The sequence below is a fragment of the Centruroides vittatus genome, unplaced genomic scaffold, assembly GCF_030686945.1.
Source record: "Centruroides vittatus isolate TY-2023 unplaced genomic scaffold, ASM3068694v2 contig_361, whole genome shotgun sequence".
NCBI lineage: Eukaryota > Metazoa > Arthropoda > Arachnida > Scorpiones > Buthidae > Centruroides > Centruroides vittatus.
In genome coordinates, this window is record NW_027122185.1 from 753,398 (window position 1) to 776,304 (window position 22,907).

General features: G+C 29.7%; 2 protein-coding genes across 2 annotated transcripts in view; both read right to left on the reverse strand.

Annotated features, from left to right (window-relative positions):
• The window catches only part of LOC136975004 (inhibitor of Bruton tyrosine kinase), a 53,332-nt gene extending 43,294 nt beyond the window's left edge, over positions 1–10,038 (reverse strand). Inside the window, exons 1-6 of the mRNA XM_067269992.1 lie at positions 9,844–10,038; positions 6,108–6,597; positions 4,941–5,151; positions 2,735–2,831; positions 2,245–2,369; positions 1,708–1,911 (exon numbers count right to left, since the gene is read on the reverse strand). Coding sequence (XP_067126093.1) covers positions 1,708–1,911; positions 2,245–2,369; positions 2,735–2,831; positions 4,941–5,151; positions 6,108–6,244 — 774 coding nt within the window. The 5' untranslated portion in view covers positions 6,245–6,597; positions 9,844–10,038. The remainder of the gene's footprint in view (positions 1–1,707; positions 1,912–2,244; positions 2,370–2,734; positions 2,832–4,940; positions 5,152–6,107; positions 6,598–9,843) is intronic.
• Positions 10,039–21,644: 11,606 nt separating this feature from the next.
• On the reverse strand, positions 21,645–22,445 carry LOC136975029 (uncharacterized). The gene has a single exon (XM_067270020.1). It carries the CDS (start codon positions 22,443–22,445, stop codon positions 21,645–21,647), a length of 801 nt encoding a protein of 266 aa, XP_067126121.1.
• Between the last annotated feature and the right edge of the window lie 462 nt (positions 22,446–22,907).

A 22,907-nucleotide genomic window follows, 5' to 3' on the forward strand; every position in this document is an offset into this window, starting at 1 on the left:
TTTATTATTAGCTAGATTGCTCCATGTGCAGATAATCAGAATGTTTTGGCTAACTTTGCAGATAAGAATGCCTGTACTGCTTTCCAAAGGTTAACAATTATCACTAGCACTTAGCACTAAAGAAAACTATACTAATTTTGATTATCACAACTAACATTAACTTCTGTAAGCAAACACACATTCAGAACAGAATTGCAGTAAATGGTGAAATTATTGAACAGATGAATTCTTTTATCTAGACATAATCTTTCATCTCTTGTAGAGATATTAAAATCAAACTGACAAAATTTTAACAGTTTACTGGGACAACAATCATTTCTCTATACAGTAATACCTCGGTTTTTGTTGACTTTGGTTATTGTTGGTTTCAGTTTTCATTGATTTTTTTCACAAAAAATTTGTCTTGGTTTTCGTCAATCACCCCGGATTTCAGCAGCGTGCCCAAGTGACCTCGCTGCTAATTTTGTGAAAAAAAAGGGTGGCCCACGCATTTTCCTACTCAGTGTGGCATTATTTCTCGTTCTGTGAGCATTACCCAGCGACGGTTCACCATTGGCCAATGTTTCCGTTCCCTGAACACCAGGAGTTCGGTCATGGGTTCGCACTTTGCCAGGACAGGCTGGTCACATGGAGTTTTCCAGGTTTTCTCCACGTCTGTAACGTCTGAATAGGGGCCAGTTTCCCTTAAACAGACCTCCCGGAAGGCATTATTCCCCGCAATATGATCATCATAAACACGTACAACTACTATAACATGACAATTAGGTCACACTTTACCACAGGGTGATATAGGCTAGAAGCTCATGTCCAACTAACTTCTACAAGACAAGACATTACCCTGCATGTCTAGCCAAACAATTCCATTGCTTTCCTTCAGATTAGTTTTTTTATATTAATTTCTTATTGCTTTTAGTATTTAATGCTATATTAATTATCTATAAAATGTGTTTTTGGTATGTATTTTGGAGTGTCTAGAATGAATTAATTGGATTTACATTGATTCATACGGAAATAATTGCCTTGAATTTCATTGGTTTCGGATTTTGTCGATTGCTTTCAGACAAATTATCGACAAAAACCGAGGTATCACTGTATTATATCAAGCTCTGTAACTATATCACTAATGGAATTATGTAGACTATATATAATTTACTCAGCAAATTATACCCATAGGTATAAAATATGTCGGAATAAACAGACATTATTAACATAATTGATTTATTTCAATTATTTCCATTTTATTTTCACTCTAAATTATGAACTGACAAATGATGATATTTTTGGAAATATAGACAAAAAATTACTAGATATTATTATAATCATCATTAAAAACTTACAAAATTTAAACAATTATTATATTGTTCCATTCAAAATTAGTAATTAAAATCCAGTTCAGAACAGCTAATATGTTAAAAATTTAAATTGAGGAAGATTAAAAGTTATTACTTAAATAAAACTATCAACAAATTATTATTTCTAGCTTTAATTGTTTATTTCTTTTTATAATTAACTTCTTTTGAAGCAAATCAAATATTTTAATTAATATATGATTTAAATCTTTTTTTTTTTGTTTTCTGCAAATTTTCCTATTTCGTTTGTAAATGCATTTCTTTTACATTTATCCATTATAGTATAAATTTTGAAATACATTATAAATTTAAAAACAAACAAAAACAAAAAGCTAAAAAAGATGAAAGATTAAAATACCTGGTTGCCTTCTGTTAATATGATCAAATGATCTTGACCTGCAGCAATCTCTTGACATATTGTGGTACCAAGACCTTTAATAAGATGAGGTATTAGAACAGTTTGCTCTGAATTCTGTCCTAGGCGACCACCATGGCCATGCCCACATGTAAATACACGACCATCAGTTGAAAGAAATATACTATGAAATTTGCACATTACCACCTAAAATAAAAATAATTCCAAATAATTAAATTAAAATTTATTTATAAGACTTCCAAAAACAAGTTTTCTTTTAAAGAAAAAGCATATAACTTTAAATCATACTTTTCATAATAGATAGTTTAAAAACTTAATACAGTAGAAACTCAATAATTTGTCGTGTCTGGAAACAGAGGATGACTAATTATGAAAATTTAAAAATTATAGAAAATTCTAGGAACAATAATTAAAACACATTTTGAAATACTTTTGTAGCTTTAATCTATCTAACTTGTAACATCTATATATTTTAAGGGATGGGAAAAAACTTCAGAATAAAACGTTAAAAAAATTTACCTGCTTGATATTGATATTTTCTCTTCTGAACTTATCAAGTAATTCTGGATGATTTCTGCTTTGTTCATTTCCTAAACCTAAATTATAATTTGTATTACTTCCCCAAACATATACTTCTGATGGATCTGAAAATTTCAAAATATAAAATTTTTTATCTAAGTTATATTTGATTAAGTATTAAATAGAAAGTAAATAAATATGAATATAAAAATTTATTTTAATGAATGTAAGAATGTATATTGTATGTATATTGTATGAATGTAAGAAATCTATATATTTTCATGTTTAAATCTACATATTATTTTAATATTTTGTTTTGCTTATTGTTGTTATAATAATGTCCTAAGATAACATTACAGATATTTCAATTAATTCTTAATGTTTGAAACTGTGATTATTGTACGGTCTTGTACTGAAGAAAACGTCTGATTAAATATATTTTTGTTATATACTACAAATTATTACTATATAAATATTCATTCATACATACTATTCTTATCATATTCAATATACAGAGGTCTATCCTTAATTAAAATTTCCAGAGGTGTCAAGCCTTCATGATCATATATTTGTAGATTGGCTCCATACTAGAATATAAAAACTGTTTCATTATATATCTGTACAAAATTGTATCTCATATAATGTAAACTGTAAATCTGAAAAAAACATGTAACTAATATATTTTGGGAAGTTTAACTTATTAAATTATTCAAAAACTTTAAAAAAAATATCAAAATGAATTTAATAAAAAAATTTTAAAATTAATTTTGAAATAGAGACATGATTATCTACTTATTTGAATTCTGTACATTTATATTTTTTACCATTTTCAGGCCATTAGATTCAGTATTATAAAAATAAAATAAAAAATGAATTACTGCAATTAAAATGTCATTATGAGAGAGAAGTATTAGAAAAATATCATTTTATTATGAGACAGACTTCCATTACAAGTGAAAACTTTTACAGTATTTTAGTTTACAAAATTCTTACCTTAAAACAAGGTGATGAAATTATAAGCATTTTTACAATTTTGTGAAAATATTTAATTATTATAACTTACATATATTTTATTTAATTCTGAATATTTATTATAATGAGAAAAAAATGCAAGTAAATTACATTCACTACATTTTCTAATGCAATGATACCTAAACTATAGTCTCTGGGCCAAATCCAGCCTATGGCACATGTTAATCTGGCCCAGAAGCGTATTGACACATCACTTAGAAATGATAGAAATAACCTTACTTTTTGTATATATGGAATATACGAAATATTTATGACCTGCCTGCTTACAATTTAGGTGCAATTTGGCCCATCAATTAAAAAGTTTAGTCACTGCTGTTCTAATGCAGCTTAACATAAGTGAAATACTGCATAATTTTAATGCCTATTATATAAATAATACTGCATATTTTTAATGCTATTAGTAATAATATTCACTTTATTTAAAAATTAATAAAAAATAATTGTTTATTATATCAAATTTGAAATTCAAACCATAACATACTACAGCAAAAGAACACACTGATTTTCAAAAATCACATTCCAGTGTTTTATTCAGAGAAAAATTTTTGAAAGAAGCTACAGAGGACTGTGAAAAAAACAAAAAACAAATGGCCTTTATCTGTAATAAGATGGTTTTTTATATGTTTTGAAACAAAATAAAAAAATAGATCTTTTACACAACATGGGAGTCTATAAAGTCCCTCTGAAAAAAGAGAGGGAGGAGAAAGAATAGTGGAATCTGGTTAACTTGAAGTTGCATTTATTCAAAGTCATTTTCTTTCCCCAATCATCTAACATAACATGTTAAATCAAACTGATTAACTCTCTTGGAAACCTTGTAACCGGTGCTGTAAAAGTTTGTACGCGAACGTTTTCGGTCCCTCACTAGGTCCTTCTTCAAGCGAAATTTTCTTTCTTTTTTTGACCGTTACATCGAAGAATATCCTCTTTCCGGACTTGTTAACTGGTTAACTTGAATTCCTCAAAACTTTTTAACTCTAAGTCCAAATTTTTTTTCCCTGATCATTTCAAGTTCACTAGGTTTCACTGTATATGTAGGGATCACAGGATGTAACTTGAAGAGGATCAGGAAACATCAAGAGAACATAAAGAAATGCAGAATAGGAATGATTTTAGTGGCAACATATAATAGAGATATAGAAGTTGAATGGGATAGAACAGAGTTAGTAATGAGGTTAGGAAAAGAGAATATCGTAATGGTGAAAAATATCAGGTAGTATAACAAAGACAAAGTGGTTAATGCTTGAGATATTGAAGATTTTCTTGTGATGTGGAAATGGTTGTTAAATGAACAGTAAACTAAATGGTGGGTTGTAGAAAAACTATGATAACTGAAAGTGGGCAATCTCTCCCCTTTCCCTAAAAATGTTCATCAGATATAAATTTTATATAGAGAATTCAAAATAAAATATTCTTTCTGTTTGAAAGTTCATTTTTTTTTTATGTAATGATTATGAAGTTAAGGAAAAGAATAGAGGGAGAAGAGAATACTTTATTTTTAGTGTTTTGGTTTTATTTAATTTTTTCTATGTTTATTATAAACCCTGAAGATGGAACACAGCTCTTTGGAAGATGGAAAGCACTTAGTGTATGAAGATCAATAATAAAGAATAACTCTGAATAAAGCAGTAGAATGCAGTTTTTCATAACATACTATTTCATACCATCAAAAGTTTTCTAGCTGTGGCAAGTTGTCCATAAAAAAGACTACGATGAAGTGCAGTCCATCCAGATTCCGCATCTTTCACATCTACTTCTGAATGACATTTCTTAATTAACCATTCTATTAATCTCCACTTTCCACAAGCAGCAGCCATATGCAATATATTTCTTCCTAACTTATCAGTAACACTGAAGAAATTGTGGCAAAGCCATCTACAGAATAATTAATTTTTTTAAATAAAACAAAAATTATAAAATTATTTAAAAAATGAAAAATAAAAATACTAATGAAATTCATTTTCAAACTGAAAAAGTTAAGTATTAATTGTGATCATATTTTAATATATTATTTAAATTCATTCTCATTATACTTTATTATGTTAAGATTACATTTTCTTAGATATATAAAATCATAAAAATCTTTCAATAGTTTGTCTATTTGATCATTTCTTATGTATTGTAGTTATATGTAATTTGATACTTTAAAAATTAACTTTTTCATTTTATTTTTTCATAATTTCGATAACTGATTTAAACGTTTCATTTTCAATTTTACAAGTAAAAATTTAAATAAGTTGAATTATTTTTCAAATTTGAAGTTACATGTAAGAAAAAAGAACTGATAACTGCACTATCTTAGAATATTCTTTCACAAAGTAATTACTATGAATTATTCTACAAGACAATTTTTACAAAAAAAAAAAAAAAAATGATTCTTCAAGTGGAATATTAATATGTTTATTAATGTTAAGATTTTTTTAATGAATTAAAATTACAAAATTTGAATGTAATTAAGTAACTAAGTTCTTCATTAAACTACAGCTCCAAAATAAAAAATATTACTAAATATTTAAAAAAAAGAAAATTGCTATGAAAATGTTTTGTATAGATATAATAAAATTATATGGTTATGAATACGCGGAGATAGCTATACTATCAAATAAACATGAGACTTAAAAATACCAAATGTCACAAATGTTAAAAACATAAAATACTCATGTTTTCAAAGTCCATTGTAATACAACAACAAATGAAACAATATGATAATTTAATTTATAAATATTCATATCACAACTATACTAATAAAATACTAAATTAATTCTTTCAATTTTCAACTTTTTAGAAATGAATTATTAAATATTTCTAAAAATAAATAAAAATGAACTTACCTGCAATAGGCTTGTATTTCAGCATTGTCGCCTCTTGTAACTGCTGCTAAAATTTTAGAAGCATGAATTTGGGAACGACACTTTAGAGTGCAATCTAATTCCCATGATAAACCTGTTAAGCTATCTGGATGACTCATTTTATTAGTTACAATTACATATCTTTAGTAATAGGAGGCATATCACACACTTATAGAGACTTCAATTAACTTGTATTTTTGTCATTTAATAACAACATAAAATATTTCAAAATACAAAATTGATTGCAAAATTAATAAAATGTTTTCAAATTAAAATACATTACTATAGTCCAGTTAATTTAGAAAAAGTGCCTTATTTTTTTTATTAATAGTTCATTACAGAGATTGATGGTGAGAATATATAATATTCACTTATGTATTTCCATGGGAAAATTTCACACAGCATTTCAGCACCCCAAGAGGGGATGCATTATTATTGATTCTTTTACTGAGCCATAATTTGATGAGAATTTCTGTAAAAAAAAAAAAAATAAGACAAATATATAATGAATTCATAGCATAATATATTTATAAACTAAATTATATCTGTCATATATGTTTTTTAATTAGTTTCTGATTCAGAAATTTCCAGAATATTTTGAGATTTTTCTTGTCTCAAGTTACAGGATAAACAGCTCAGGACTCAAAATTTTATAAAAATTAAATTTACAGATTAAAACAAAAAAAGTATCAAATTTATTACAAACTAATGACACTATTTAATGGTTGCAATAAATACATATGTTGTTTTATACATCAATTTGTATTCATTTTAAATATAATAAGTGCAATAATTAATATGACTATAAATTAAGTGTAACAAAACAGTCATAAGTAGTTAAGGAACAGCTCAGCAAAAAAGCATTTGACTACAGATCATAAGGTCCACAATACAAATTAATACATACTGTATCAATTCTTGTTTAAATGGCAAATGGATAAGGCAAGTAAAGATAGTCTGCTGCTCTGAGAACCCAGATATTAGTCCAGATTGGGATACCAGTGTCAAATTAGTCCCCCAACTTTAAAAAAGGTTTTTTATGAAATTGTTAGTACTTGTTAGTCACTTAAAATCAAATGTTAGTAAATAGTTGCAAATACTTTTAACTTGAGGCAAAATTAATGAATTGAGTAAAAAGTTATAGTTTTTTTATTCTAAAAATTTATTGGAGAATATACACAATTTGGCCTAAAAAGCCAGCCCACGTGCAAGATTTCTTAAAAGGATGAGATTTAAAAAAAACACATTATGAAAAAATAATGTGTTTATTAATTTTTACGTGTGTTAAAATATATGTCTCTATATAAGGTCCCATTTGTCACTAACCACCCATTTCCATTGCAGACCTAGATAAACCCATGATGAATATGGAATTGTTGGTATTATTGTATTTTTGTGCATAAAACCTGTGTATTACCTGTGTTTAAATAACTCTAAAACATGATGTGGCTTAAGTGATAGAGCAGATTATAGGTTGACTTTAAATTGCAATTACAAGCTTGCACCTGTGGAGAAACAGCTGCTTGTAGGTGCAAGATATAGAGTGGGGCAGGTTATAAAAGGTTTTATTTTTGTTCTAGCAATTTTCTGTGGATTACACATTAAAAAATACTAATTTAATTATGAATTGAAGAGAAATAATAGTGGATTTGAACTATCCAATCAATTTAAATTAACCAGATTTATTTGTATATTTATAGGGTAGTATTTAATTATTGTAGGAATATAGAAGTTCTTGAAGGAAGTTTATACAATAGATTCATATTATAATTGTAATCACAAATATTAGTTAATAAATGTTATCAGAATTAGCAAGTCTCAAAGCATTAAGTTAAAACTTACTATAAAAACTTTGCATATTATAATTAAAATTTGATTATACTTATTATCTTGAAATAAATAAGCATTTTAAGTTGGCTGATAACATGAAATTGGTATTGGTTATTGTTATCAGTCTTTACAATTGTTTTAAATGTTTATGATTTAACATTTTAACCATTATTTGCTTACCAAACACACTTTAAATTGTATTTCTTACTTCAATTACATGCTTACTGTTGTTAAAGATGTCTGCTAGCTAATTTTTGCAGTACTAACTAGATGAATTATATATTACCAGTAATTCATAAACCCTGCACTATATGTAAACAAACTGAAAATGTAGGACAAATTAATTCAATAACTTATATGTTTCAGCAAAAACAAGATTTAATCAAAAACCAAATGTTTTCTTCTTTATTCAATAGACTTCCTTCAGGTTACAATCTTCTAGAGTGTGTTCTAAAATTGACCTTTCAATTCTAGAACATAGACTTAAATATTCATGTTTGCTTTAGACATATAGTCAACAAAATATATTAAAGTAATTAAATCCAGACCTTCAGAAATATAAAACAATATTAAAATTTCTAAAAATTTTTTATACTGAAGCTGCTTTTACAGACTTGGATACAGAAAATTTTGAACATTATGCATAAACTGGACTTCTTTTAAATGGAAAAAAGTAGATTTAAAATTACATTTGAAAATCATTACAAGTACTTCCGTGTATCCTCTGAAAGTGCTTTGTGCACTCCCAGGAGAACATAAACATTAGGTTGGAAAACACTATGTTTTATATCATTTTAATCTGTTAAAAAGAGTTGATCTAAGCAGAGAATGATCAGATGTTTGACATGCAGTTTTGCTGATTAAAAACATTTATAAAATATATGTTTTTAATCAGCAAAACTGAATGATAATTTGATTTAATGCTACCTATTTATCAACTTGGTATCAAGCATTGTAAATTTATGATAAAATTTTCTTAATTTTAAAAGCATTAAAAATATAGAAGAATGGTACCAATTAATCTACAAATAGGAAATGAAGATGTAGAAAATAAAACAGATATAAAATAATAATACAAAATTATAAATTACATATATCAGATATATTCAGATATAAGTTTGTGTTTATAAGATTTAAAATTATATATACAACTTCTTAAAGATTAAATACAATTTTGCTAACATGATTAAATTTTTAACACAAACAAAAAACTTATATCCGGATGACTGTTTATAAGCACACTAGTTAGCTCCATGTCAATATTTTTAAAGAATTGAAACTACAAAGATTTTATAAAATCTAATAATAATAAATTTATGTTCAACCTACAGTTTTCAAGTGTTCTTTATACACCCGTATAGTTAAACATATTTTAATACATCACTTTAATGTCGGCATCCAAATGAGCTTCTTATGTAACTTCTTACTATATTTAATCACACAAATTTACTGTATAAGTTTGACATACGTAGTAATTAAAGGTATAACTGCATCTTAATGAAGGGTTTTTTTTTTATTATTCTGTATTTGTTTCTTAACAGGATGAGTTTTGTCACAGTGACATTTAATCACATACTTTTTGCTGGTGCAGTCTTTACTTGCCAAAGTTTTGCTCATTCTTACAGTAACAAATTAACAACAGTGTGGCAAGCAAAAAGCATTCAAGTGTATTATACTAATTTTCACACTGTTGAATAACAGAATATCACTAATATGATTTCTTATAGTCCTATAATAAAGTCTGTAGTACTATAACATTTATTATAGTTTATTTATTAGGTAATTGTTATAAAAACAATTATTTTGCCTTACATGATCATTATAATAATGAGATATTTATTATAATTTATCAATAATTTAAATAATTATCAACAGAATATTAACTTACTCCCTTATGGACTGTCAAAGTATTTTACGCCTAAGTCGATTGCATTAAAGCTCATTACAGCAATAGCACAAATCATAATTCTCTACGTCTCAAATACTTAATATATTTAATATTTACTTCACAATAAACTGAAATAATTAAAATAACATTTACAATCTTCAAGGATATAACTTTTCAGTCTGATGTAGCGCTATATTCGTGCAGCTAAAGCAGTGCTGCCAACCATAAGTTTGTTATTTAATATTATAATTTTCTACCAATTATATTAATGTCATATTATCTTATTTCAGAAAAGTGTATTTATTTATTTTTATTAATAAAGGTGTAGAACAATTAAAATAAATACATATACATAAATACAATATATATATAGAACACTTCGGGATATTTTTCTGGGATAAATGTATGCTATCTTTTTTTTTCTTGCTAAATTGCTCATTTTTATGACAAGGAAAAATATTACCGGTAAATCATAATGCAGTTATAGGTAACCCCCGTATAACACGGTATGTCTATAGCACGGATTCGCTCTAACACGGTTCGAGAATTGGGAACATCCCCCGTATAACACGATGCTTTTATAGCACGGGTTCATTCTAACACGGTTCGGGAATTAAATAAAACCCTCGTACAACATGAAATGTAATAAAAACTATTACTAGTTGATGATACTCATGCTGAGATCATCATATAGGATGAATAATCCTCTGGTAAAATAATAAATAAGAATTTTACCCATGAAAAAAATCTACTATATAAAGCTGAAAAACCGGCTCTATCAATGTACGCCAAAAACGGCTACTAGGGGCGTCCCTAGCAAGTATTTAAATTAATTTAAATTAACAATATAAATTATTTTATATTTTTACAGTATAATATTCAGTATATTGTTATTTTTATTTGTAATTTTGTATTTGCCTTTCGACTTGTGAATAATAAATCCGATTTAAAGAAGGATTTAACAGCATGTTTTTTAATTCTTGGAACCTAACCTCCGTTTTCGCACTAGTTCTTTGTTTCGTATAACACGGATTCGCATAACACGGCAATTTTTTGGAACGTAACTCCCGTGTTATACGGGGATTACCTGTATTAAAAATTTATTATTCATTTCTAAAAATGCTAAGGTAGCCAGATGCCTGGCTTTTGTATCCCACCCAGCATAGGGTTGTTAATTTAAGTCCCGACGAATCCGTGAGATTTCTGGAATTTGGCAAATTTTAAAAAAATTTGCCAACTTCCGAATTGAGACATATTCCTTCCTTAATACGATGTTAGGAATGTATTTTGTTTCCAACCGGACCTGTTTTCAACTACCATTATATTCCTCCTGTAACGCTCCGTAAACGCTGTCTCATATACCTATCTCAGAATTACGTAACACATATCCTCTATTAATCTCTTTTATCGTTTATTGATTCGACCACAGAAGTTGAGAAATTCTGCTTTAATCGAATTATCTCGGATACCTCAGTACGAAAGTTTATACTGTGCTTGCCGCCGTTATTTAAGCAGCGGTCGCAGCATGATGGTAAAGAGTTTCGTGGAAGAAGCCTCAAGTCTTATTCATGATGTCATGTGGTAACAATTTATTCCATCTCGTCATTCGTCTGAGCATGTAAACCAACGAGATACCCTTTAAAGGAACTTCCCATCCATATCATTATTACCATTGTTGATACACTCTTACAATTTTGGTCTTGCATCTACACACATGAAAAGAAAGATGGCGATAACTGATTACCACCAAACCCTAAACTTTACGGTAAAGAAGAGGAAGAGAGAACGAATACAAAGAGTTCTCATAATTGAACTTTTTATACAAAGAAGGAATAAAATTTTCCTTTGTTATAAAAAGCGTAGCTAAAAGTTAAGAAATAAACAAAAAAGCTCCGAAAAATTCAAATTCCGATAATAGTTTTAGTGATAAGTACAAATAGTAATTTAAATATCACTTACCATCGCGTAAACACTCCGTTATTCTTTGTGTACAGAAATTTTTTCTTGCAAATAAAAGTGAAAGATATTGTACAAAAATATATGAACAGCTTTTAAAATTCTATATTTATTTAACAGAGTACAAAGTAGTTTAAAGCAGACAAAAAATACGAGTGAAAAATTTCATTTACTATAAAACAAATTTACCTTTAAGACTAATATACAGTATTGAGTTTATAAAATCCTATATATCGTATTATGACTATATTAAGCGCTATATTTTTGTTGACCATCTTTACATTGCATATAGTAATTCAAACTACATTGTCAAAAATGTAATGTAACACTGAATTTATGAGAAAGCATAGATTTTCTTAATAATAGTTTCCTTAAAATCTGATTAAATCATAAAAGCGTGAATTCACTACATATTACACTTAATTTAAATATGGGTGATAGTAATTATTTAATTTAAGTGTTTTACTTAAATTCAGTACAATTTTTGATGAAAGATTTGTCAGTTTTTTTGGGATCAGATAATGCTCTCAGTTTTAAGAGTGATGAAAATACAGAGTGAAACGTACTCGCCATCTAAAAAATAAAAAAGTGAACATTTTAATAAGTATTGTGTAACATATATTTTAGAAAATAGCATTTATACGCTACAATTACTAAGTATAATTACATTATAACAACTGTACAATTACAATTACGAATTACCTTAAGAGGGACATTTTTGTCGATATTATAGAAACCTCCTATGGAAAGGCATAAGGACACTTTGCCAAATCGTTTCATAAAATTTAAAATCTAAGTTTAAAAAATTCTGTTATTAATATTAGTGAAGTGATTTTAAAAAATTATGATAAATATTTATAATACAAACTTTTAACTTCTTTTCAATTTTCAGATTACACACAGAAAACTGGCGGATATCTTGAAAGGCATTTTGCATCTAGAAAATTATATATTCAAATGATATCTAATATTACTGTTTTCAAAATAATTTGTGAATAGCGCAAAGTTTTTCTTACCGTAAATGCGAAACAGCATAATATGACACCACAAAGTATGCAAATGAAGGTGGCAACAACGATAAAAAATAAGAACAAATATTTTTTCAGTTCAGGCATATCTAAGTAAATAAATCCATAGTATAGAAAGCTTGTTAACCAAATAATGGTAAAATAAATAATGCCAAAAGGATAATTCATTTTAGTATTCAATTGCTGGACGAAATTCCACAATTCTTCATGATAAGATATCAATTTATCCAATTTCTTCGGCAAGTCCTTGTCATCTTTTCTAATTATGGACAGTTCTTTGAGTAATTGATTGAATTCTTTATGAATTATAAGAAATAACATTGCTCCTATCAACAATCCATGACTGATTCCTCCGAGTAAAAACGTCACAATTAAATATATCTGTGTGATACAAAAAATGGCTTCTCCTCTAAATCGTCGATTTTTAACTAATTCAGGATAGAACAAAATCGAAAACTGTATCTGATAAATCGCAGTTACTAACAAAACAAAACAAAAGAAGAAGAATGAAAAGTATCTCATAAATGAACTCTTTAGGTATATCTTACGAAAGCATTCGTTTCTTAATTTTTTCAACAAAATAAATTTTGAAGTTTTGATGATTCTGAAAACAGACGAGTAGCTCAAAAGTAATAGACAAAGTACCACTTTTATTATTACAGGCTGCTTATTCATTACATTATGCCATCCTAAACAAGGTGCACTATCGTTTAAACCTGGTATTGTTTGCCATAACATAAGAATAGAAAATTGCCAGAATAAAATCTCAATAATTTGAATGTACATCTTTTTAAATTTCGAATTTTCAAATATATTTGATCTACTTTTACATTTACAATCAACAAATAATTCTACTCCGTAAATGAGAGATGTACTTCTGAATGGATTTATTAAACAAGCCATGCAGACATCTTCATATAAATTGGAATACATGCCTGTGTCCCATCAACTTCGTGAGAACCTGTAAAGGAATGGCATCCTAATTAGAATCTCGCGTGATTTTATGCCTCAGCTTCTAAGGTTTTAATATTTATTAGCTCACATATTATTAAAATGACGTTCATGTTGTTATGTCAATAAATTTAGCAATAAATTAGTGTGCAAGACCAAATAACGGATTTGGAGCAAACCCTGAAAAACAATCTCTATTAAAATCCGTAAATATAGGCCTATAATCATAAAAATTTGCAGACAAAGTGGGATTCGAACCCATAGCCTTGTGCAATAGAAACATCTTAACATATTCTATCTCTGCCTTTTTTAACTGGCGCCCGCCAATAAAGTGTCGGGCGCCAGTTATGTTCGCTACGCCACTGTACAGAGAGGGGGTAAAAATTCTCTTTGATTATTATTTCCAATTACATTATATCGATCATTTGAAGTAGATCAGAACTTATCGAAAATTCATAAAAATTCTTCACTTAATGGATATCAACGATAATGAATTTTTAATGTGTCTTTTTAAACAAAAGACTACTCATAAAAATTTCAGTATTTCTAGACATTTATGTAATGTTTTAATGGATGAAGACGAGATTAATGAAATTAATTGACTTAATGAATAAAAATGGTGAAATTAACCTATCCATTATAATTGTATGAAGATAGAAAGAATAGAACACAACTATGGCAGCTAGGAAATAATTTGTTAAAATTATAAACACGAAATTTACATTTCAAGGCTATACGATGATGAGTTATAAAATAATTTTTCTAAAATATGCGAGAAATGTGCAAACTTCTAAAACTCGTATTTTATATATTGGCAAAATTAGGCATTTTTATCTTATATATTGGAATTTTATGCAGTATTCTAGAAGCCCACGCAATCAATTGATAGGCCGTATTGCGCAGCGGTAAAATGGTGTGCAGCCTTCCGCTCTGGGGGACCGGGAACGAATCCGAACGGGTCGAATAATCCCCAGGAATTTTTCGGGGGGTGGTCCGTTCGGATATGTTGGGCCCCGTCCCTCACCACCCGGTCGCCCCATTGTGGGCCTGGCCGAACCCATAATGGGCCAACTAAATGAGGCCCTCTTAGTGCCCACAGGGCGAAAAGAGTTAAAAAAAAAAAAAAAAAGCCCACGCTATTAATTTATATAAGTATTGCGCATAAAATGCTATCCAGAACATGGTAAAATATTGTTATTTAAAAAAATACGACTATTATTAACTAATAAAACATATTTTGCATAATTTTTCATAAAATATATAGACATACATTTAAAAAGATTTTGCATATATATTCATATTAATTTGATTGTGTTGTGAAATACTAATTTGCTAATATGTTCTAATGCTGTTCGCTTAGCAGAAGTGGTTCTGGCATTTGCTAGGCTCTAGGAAAAATTTATTTTTGAGGGTCATTAAAAGAACGATGGAGGAAGAGATGGATCTGTTTAGGTCTGCAATAATATTAAAATTTCGAATACAGTAACAGACAGTAAAACTGTACAATAAATTTGTAAGTTCAATAAGTGTATTGAAATTCACTTACAAAACTGCTCTCCTGCTGTTAGGAGGGCTGAATTTATTAATTACGGAAAAAAGTCCAGTTTTGCAGTAATACCTATTTCGTTAATAATCTGTTCATTTGTTTGGTATTATTAATTTCTCGTTCAGTGGATAAGATCGAAAGTGAAGAATTTCTCTAGACAATTTATTAATTGGAGGTAGTTCTTGATCAGAGTTAACTTTAAAAATAATCATTCTGCAGATGCGACAGACATCGGTACAGTTATATTTTCAATTTTATAATTTAAATGGTAAAATATACTAATTTGCCAGGTCCCTGAAGAAAAGCGCGAAGCTCTACGCATTGTCTTTTTCTCCTATTTGGAAGACTTACTCTGTGTTTGAAGAAAGTGACCAGAATTAATGCAAACTATTTAAAAATAAATAAATAAATAAATAAATAAACTCAAATGTAACAAGCATTGGTCAAATTAAGTATATAAATTGAAATGAATTTGTTATAGTGTAACTTTCAGAATACTGAAAAGTAAATAAATTTAACTAAAAATGCATATTTCGCATATTTTCGTATGTATCACTGCATAATATGTGCTTAAAATTTGCACAATTCTGTTCGCCTTAATAACGAGTAATGATATTTCTGATATTTTAAATTAAAAGTTTTGTGGGCACATCTAATTTATTTTAAAACATAATATTTGTACAATAACTTTTCATGGAGACGTATTAAGGAAATGATTTACAGGTAACCCTCCGTATAACACGGCACTTCTATAGCACGGATTCACTCTAACACGGTTTGAGAATTGGGACCAGGGATGCCACTCGCGACATATGAAAAAACTTGAGTCTGGATGAAAAAAAAAACCCAGATGGAGAGTTTAAAAACCCAGATTATTTACCCAGAAAAATCCGTGATTAAAATATAATTATAAATACTCTATCATAGTACATTCATGCTGTTACAATTACAGACACTATAATACAAATTTAAAAAACCATTTATTACCTAATTTACACAGTAGTTAATGTTATTTCACAGTTATTCTGTTTCTTCTTCTTCCATTAACAGTTCTGCACAATCTTTATGCTCTTCTTGTCGCTTCTTATACCTTTGTTGGCAAACTCCTTGTACTGCATCTCTAATTAGTTCAGGTTCGGGTTCATGCAGCGAACAGCTAAGATTTTTCCTACTGATTACTTGTTTAGCAAGCAACCTGTTCTTTGATGATTCAATAGTTAACCTGTTAGTTTGTTTGGTCTTAATGTTGTTAATTTGCGAAAATATTCTCTCGACAATGGCTGAGGAATGTGGAAGAACTGTGAGCTGCGTCATAAATTCAGATAGTAGGGCATATTTATAGTTACCGAAACCATCCTGTATATTGTGCAACAAGAACCAATATTCTGGTATACTATTATATTGTATGACCGACTCTTTTGCTAAACGAAATGATCGCCATTCGTCATCTAACTGGTTAAGTTCGTTTTCCGCAATGCTGGGAAATGAACTACAAAACTTGCAAAAGATCTTGGTGTTCGGCTTAGGCCATGTGCTACTAATAGGTCTAACACTTAAAGTTTGGCAATAACTCCATTTGGATCAAACAAAAATCTCATCTTAATTTGCTTGCAAAGTTCAACAAAAAATTTTAAGCAGTCCTCTTTAAATTGCATAGCACTAATAGCTGACAGAGGCTCAGTTTCTAACAGAGACATTGTTCTTCCACCAAGAAATATTTTTTTCACATCTTGGTGATTTCTTACATCGCCTGGGTTAATTTCAGACAAATTTGTAGTTAGCAAAGTTTCTTCCTTAATAAACATACATAAAATATTACAATACTCTGCTGAAATCATGAAATATAAAACATGTAAGCAGAAATGTTCTGATTGAAATTCAGTATTTAGAACATTTACTTTGTGTGATACATACTGTAGAAAAACTAATGTATGTTTTGTTCCTTTGTTTACTAGCATATCATATATACCTCTGGCACCATTGATTTTGTTTGTTCGCATCTCTGATTGAAAACAAAGTTTTAAAGCATCCCACTGTTCTAAAATAATGTTGATAACATTTTCACAGAAAGCCATCTTGTTTGTGATAATATTGGTATTTTATGTTGACTTGTGTTAACCTCTTGAATCATTTTAAAATCATTTTGCCTTTTGCTGCTGCAAGCAAAATACGATGTAATATTTTTTAGAAATGATTCGAGATACAAAGAAAATGTTTTCACATCTTGCTTCAATAATGTAAGTCCAGTTTTGTTACCCACCAGTGCAGCACAGTTGTCACTGGCAAACCGATCATATTTTGTAACAGTACCTTTCTTCCTTGAAAAATTGATTTGATAGAGTTTTGCAGACCCTGAGCTGTTCCATTTTCCACCAATACTTTGTCGAATAAAACATCTTTTACATCATTTCTTTTATGATCAAAGAAACGAGCAACGACAGCCAAAATTTGTAAGACTGAAATATCAGTGATCTCATCAATTATCATTGAAAATTTTTGTTTCTTGCATATGTCTTCAATTTTCAGTTTTTCATAATAAGCAATGCCATCCTGCATTAAATATGACAACTCGATATGTTTCATCTGTATCTGAGTGTTTTTAACTCCACATAATTCAGGATTCGACAAATAAAGTACCATGCTTTTCTGTTTTTGTTTCTAAAATCTAAATTTTTCTATTATTTAAGTCATTTTATTTTATTTAAATCATATTTTTAACAAAAAACCCCATATTTTACAAAAATTAGAAAAAAACAACCTCGAAACCAACAAAAGGTCGAAAAACCCAGATCTGGGTTTAAAACCAAGGAGTGATAACCCTGATTGGGACCATCCCCGTATAACACGGTACTTTTATAGCACGGATTCACTCTGACACGGTTCGAGAATTTGGTAAAACCCTCGTACAACATGAAATGTAATAAATTTTTATATACTTAAATACTAATAGTTCACGAAAATTATTATTTTCGTGAACTATTAGTACTTAAGTATGTAAATTTTCTTTTCCCGCCTTCTGTCGATACACATTGTCCTTCTCGAAATCTGTTTTAATGTTGCCAGATCTCGACGCTTCTGCTTTTGCTGTTGCCAGATGTTTTTTCCTTATTCCATACTTGCTTTATTCTTCATAAGTGCTTAGCACCATATAAGGAAATTTATAAGGATCTTTTAACTAAAAGCAAGTAATCTAAAATTACATACTTTTTGCAAAAGGTAAAGCATGGATCTGAAGGTAATGCAGAAAAATGCTCAGAGGATAAGGATAACTTGCCAAAAAGAAAACGCCCTCGGTTGAAAGTGCTTAGTGATGACGAAGAAAACATTGTTTAATTTACAAGGTATATTAATATGTATCACTTAAGAAAACTTTTAATATAGATATTATATTTTCATAATTAAGATAAATATCATGTTTTTTAATTTTTGAAACCTAACCCCACTTTTCGTACTAATTCTTTGTTTTGTATAACACGGATTCGCATAACACGGCAATTTTTTGGAACGTAACTCCCGTGTTATACGGGGGTTACCTGTACTTTCAGCGTTCTTCTACAGAAAACATAAAAATCAAAATTCAGAAAAGTTTTTGTAAGATTAGTAGATGTAAATTACGAAATGTATATTAAATGCCTTTCCTATACGAAGAAATCTCTGTAAAGGTGAACATTTACAGGTTTTAAACTTTGTGCCTTAAAGTTGGTGCACCTACAATGATTTAGCTGAATATTAAAACATATTTGAACAAAATTAGTGAAGGAACTTTAAGACAAAATAAAGCTCGAAGCCATTTTCTGTGACGATGCTTATTTTCCAGATTTATTGGGTTGTTTGGAAAGTAATTTCGTTTTTTTTTATTACTAGAGGAATTAGGTATATTTTTACCAGCTAATTTTATTTTAAACCACATTTTCATTATATACTTCGACAGCCGATATTTTAAGGTTTATTTGCAAAAAAATTTGTTTGATTCTGTACAATTGTTTTTTTTTCGGTGACCCATCAAATATGGAAAATCGAAAGCATCATTTTCGGCATATTTTGCTTTTTTATAACTAAAAAATCAAAATGCTGTTCAAACAAGAAAAAAATTGTGGTACATGTTTGGAGAAGATGTGTTGAGAGAAAGACAGTGCCAAAACTGGTTTACAAAATTGCGTTCTGGCAATTTTAATATCGAAGATACACCACATTCTGGATGGCCATTTGAAGCCAATGAAAACAAAATAAAGGTACTGATTGAAGCAATCTGCCGTATAACAACACGTGAAATCACTAAGAGATTAAATCTGTTAAATTGAACCGTTTATTATTACTTAAAACGAATTGGTTTCGTTTCAAAGCTCGATATATGGGTTCCACATGTTATTAACGAGAGATGCTCTCTATGGTGGGATTTTAAAGAAATTTTTTTTTGAGCTTTTACCAGACAATTTAACAATTGATTCGAAAGTGTACTGCCATCGAGTAAACAAATTGAGTAATATCATCAAACAGAAAAGGCCAGAATTGATCAACAAACAAAGTGTAGTGTTTTACCATGATAATGCCAAATTTCACACAAGTTTGGTAACTCGTCAGAAACTGTTATAGCTTAGATGGGATGTGTTATCACACCAACCATATTCGCCAGATCGGGCACACTCAGATTATTACTTGTTCCGGTCTATACAAATTTTTTTTAACTGTAAGACATTTACTTGAAATGACAATGTCAAAAATCACTTGGATCAGTTTTTTGTAAACAACGATCAAAATTTTTATGAATGTGAAATCATGCTACTACCAGAAACAATGACAACAGGTATTTGACCAAAATGGTCAATATATAATTCAATAAAATATTTATTTATTATAAGAATATTGCGTTTATTTTTCTATGGAAAAAACGAAATTACTTTCCGAACAACCCAATATTATCATAGTGACATTGCTTCATCCAAAACGTCAAAGTGGGCACTTTTAATGTTACACGTGTGGCTAAGCTTTACTGTAGAGCGATACAATCTCCAGCACAGAAACTTTCAGGAAAAATAAAAATTAGATTTTTAGAGGAAACTAGCCGATATTTGAAAACTTTTTATAATAAAAAACTTTTATAACTTATAAAAAAAAACTTTTGCTCTATATCTCAAAAACCGATTTTCGAGGTCATCCCATGTTACCAAAAATTGTCCCCATGTCTTCTCTATAAACCTAGTTATTAGTACATTAAATGGTTAGCCTATTAGTTACGGTTATAATTTAAAAGACTTATCACATCAAGGCGATTAACTTTGAATCTAGAAGCGTATTTAATTTGGTTATTAGTTCCATCTTCTTTATCTCTAACAGTTTCAGAGGGGAGGGGAACTACTGAACGCAACCAGTGAATCTCCCTGTTAATCATGTCTTATTACACATTTTAATAGTACATTACCTAGGGTTTTTGTAGTTCAGTTGGTGGTATTTGGTAACCTCGAGTCTGTCACACCAGTCAGAAATGTGTCACATTCGTCTGAAACAGCTGCACAGTGGTCGAAAATCAGTATCTGAACCAGCGAAATTATTTTCTCATTTCAAATTAATGTAGTGTACTGGTATAATAAGGCGCCAATAAGTAAGGTTTTGAAGAACAATAATTACAGAGTGGGCCGGATGGCCGAGCGGTCAACGTGGTAGCCTACCGCAATGGGGGACCTGGGATCGAATCCGACGGGTCGTATAATCCCCAGGAATTTTTCGGGGGGTGGTCCGTTCGGATATGTCGGGCCCCGTTCCTCACCACCCGGTCGCTCCATTGTGGGCCTGGCCGAACCCATAATGGGCCTTCTAAAAAAGGCCCTCTTAGTGCCCACAGGGCGGAGAGTTAAAAAAACGTAATTACAGAGTAATTGACATAAACGCTTTATTTTTATCGTCGTTAACAAAAAAAAAAACTTAATCAAACACCTTAATGTTCGCTGAGAGATTTTTAATGTAACGAACGAACGTTTTCGGTCTATTCAATAGACCATCATCAGGTTAGAACATACGAAAATGGAATACATTATAAATGGAACATCACGTATAAAATTCAAAAATACCAAAAAACCGTTAACATCCGAACCAATCAGAATAAAAATTAAAACGTAAATGATGTACATAAGTGTAAAAATAAAATAACATACTACATTGGCTAAACATTAATTAATAACCAATAACATTAATAAAATAATTGATACATTATAAAAGAAACAACAAGTGTAAAATAAGAACTTATTACTCGTACTCATGTACTAATATTACCTATCCTAACCGGAAATAATTCAATTTAAAATATACTAAAGTTCAAGCGCCTCTTATAAGTTTTTGACGGCATATTTCCAAGCCGAAGGAAGACCCTCCGCGTCTCTTGCGTTAATGCATTTTTCTTTTAGCTTGCTTCTGTAAATTTCCATCTTTTCAGCTGTTCCTGCCAAAGTTGGGGAATGTACCTGTTTTATGATTTTCGCCTCATTCCATCGTACCAAGGATCCTTCAGCTTGCCCCATCTGGGCTAGTACTGTTGTATTGGACCCTTTTCTAATATCATACTTATGTTCCTTCATCCTTATTCCTAGGTTTCTAGTGGTAACCCCCACGTACTCTTTATTAATACCTAACAGCTGGTTCTCGTAGGGAATCTTATACACACCTGCCCTATCTTCTTTTTTAACTAACCCTTTATCGTTTCTAAGTATTTTATACAAATTCGGAGCCCTTTTTAAGATCACCCTTGCATCCTTCATGCTTGCTATTTCTTTCATAATCCCTCCTAGATATTTATTGTATGTAAATTTCGTGTACCTATAAGGCCCTTGTCTAGTGCTTTTATCACTACTGGTCTCAAATTTTCTAATAATTCCCTCGATAACTTTCCTCTTATAACCTAATGTTCCTGCTATCCGTATAATTCTTTCTATCTCCGTAACTCGGTCTATCACATTTTCACAGTATATAAAGGCCCTTCTAATCAAAGCTCTAAATGCCGCTAACTTATATTTATAAGGGTCATAAGAGCTAGCAGGTATATATAGTGGGCTATGCGTTGGTTTAATGAATACGCCAGTGGATATATGCCCTTTGTTAAATACGATATTAATGTCTAAGAAATGCAACATCCTGGAGCTTTTTTGCTCTAGCTTCAGGTTAAGACCTTCTTCGTTTTCGTTAATTCTATCCACAAAGTTAGCAATTACCCGATTGTTCTTCCATATTATGAAAATGTCATCTACATATCTTTTGTAGTATACTATGTGACTTTCGAAGTCGCGCAGCACTTTTAATTCTACTTTTCTAACAACAAGTTCGCAAAGGAGCCCCGAAATTGGGCTTCCCATCGGTACTCCCCTTTTTTTTTAAATGTTTGGTCTTCGTAAACGAAGAAGGATTCGCGACATACTAGGTTAGCCATTTCTATAACCTCTCTTCTGTGTTGTGTTAACGTTGGGTTTTCTTTAAACAAGAACTCCAACAGCGCTTCTACGCAGGATTCCACTTTGATCGACGGGTACATACTTTCGTAATCTAACGCAGTTCCCACTTCTTCATCCATCAAAGTGATGCTTTGCAGATCTTCAACT

Bases quoted from the DNA above. Each gene is read 5' to 3' on its own strand.
- LOC136975029 (XM_067270020.1), bottom strand. From the start codon at position 22,445: ATGTTGCATTTCTTAGACATTAATATCGTATTTAACAAAGGGCATATA.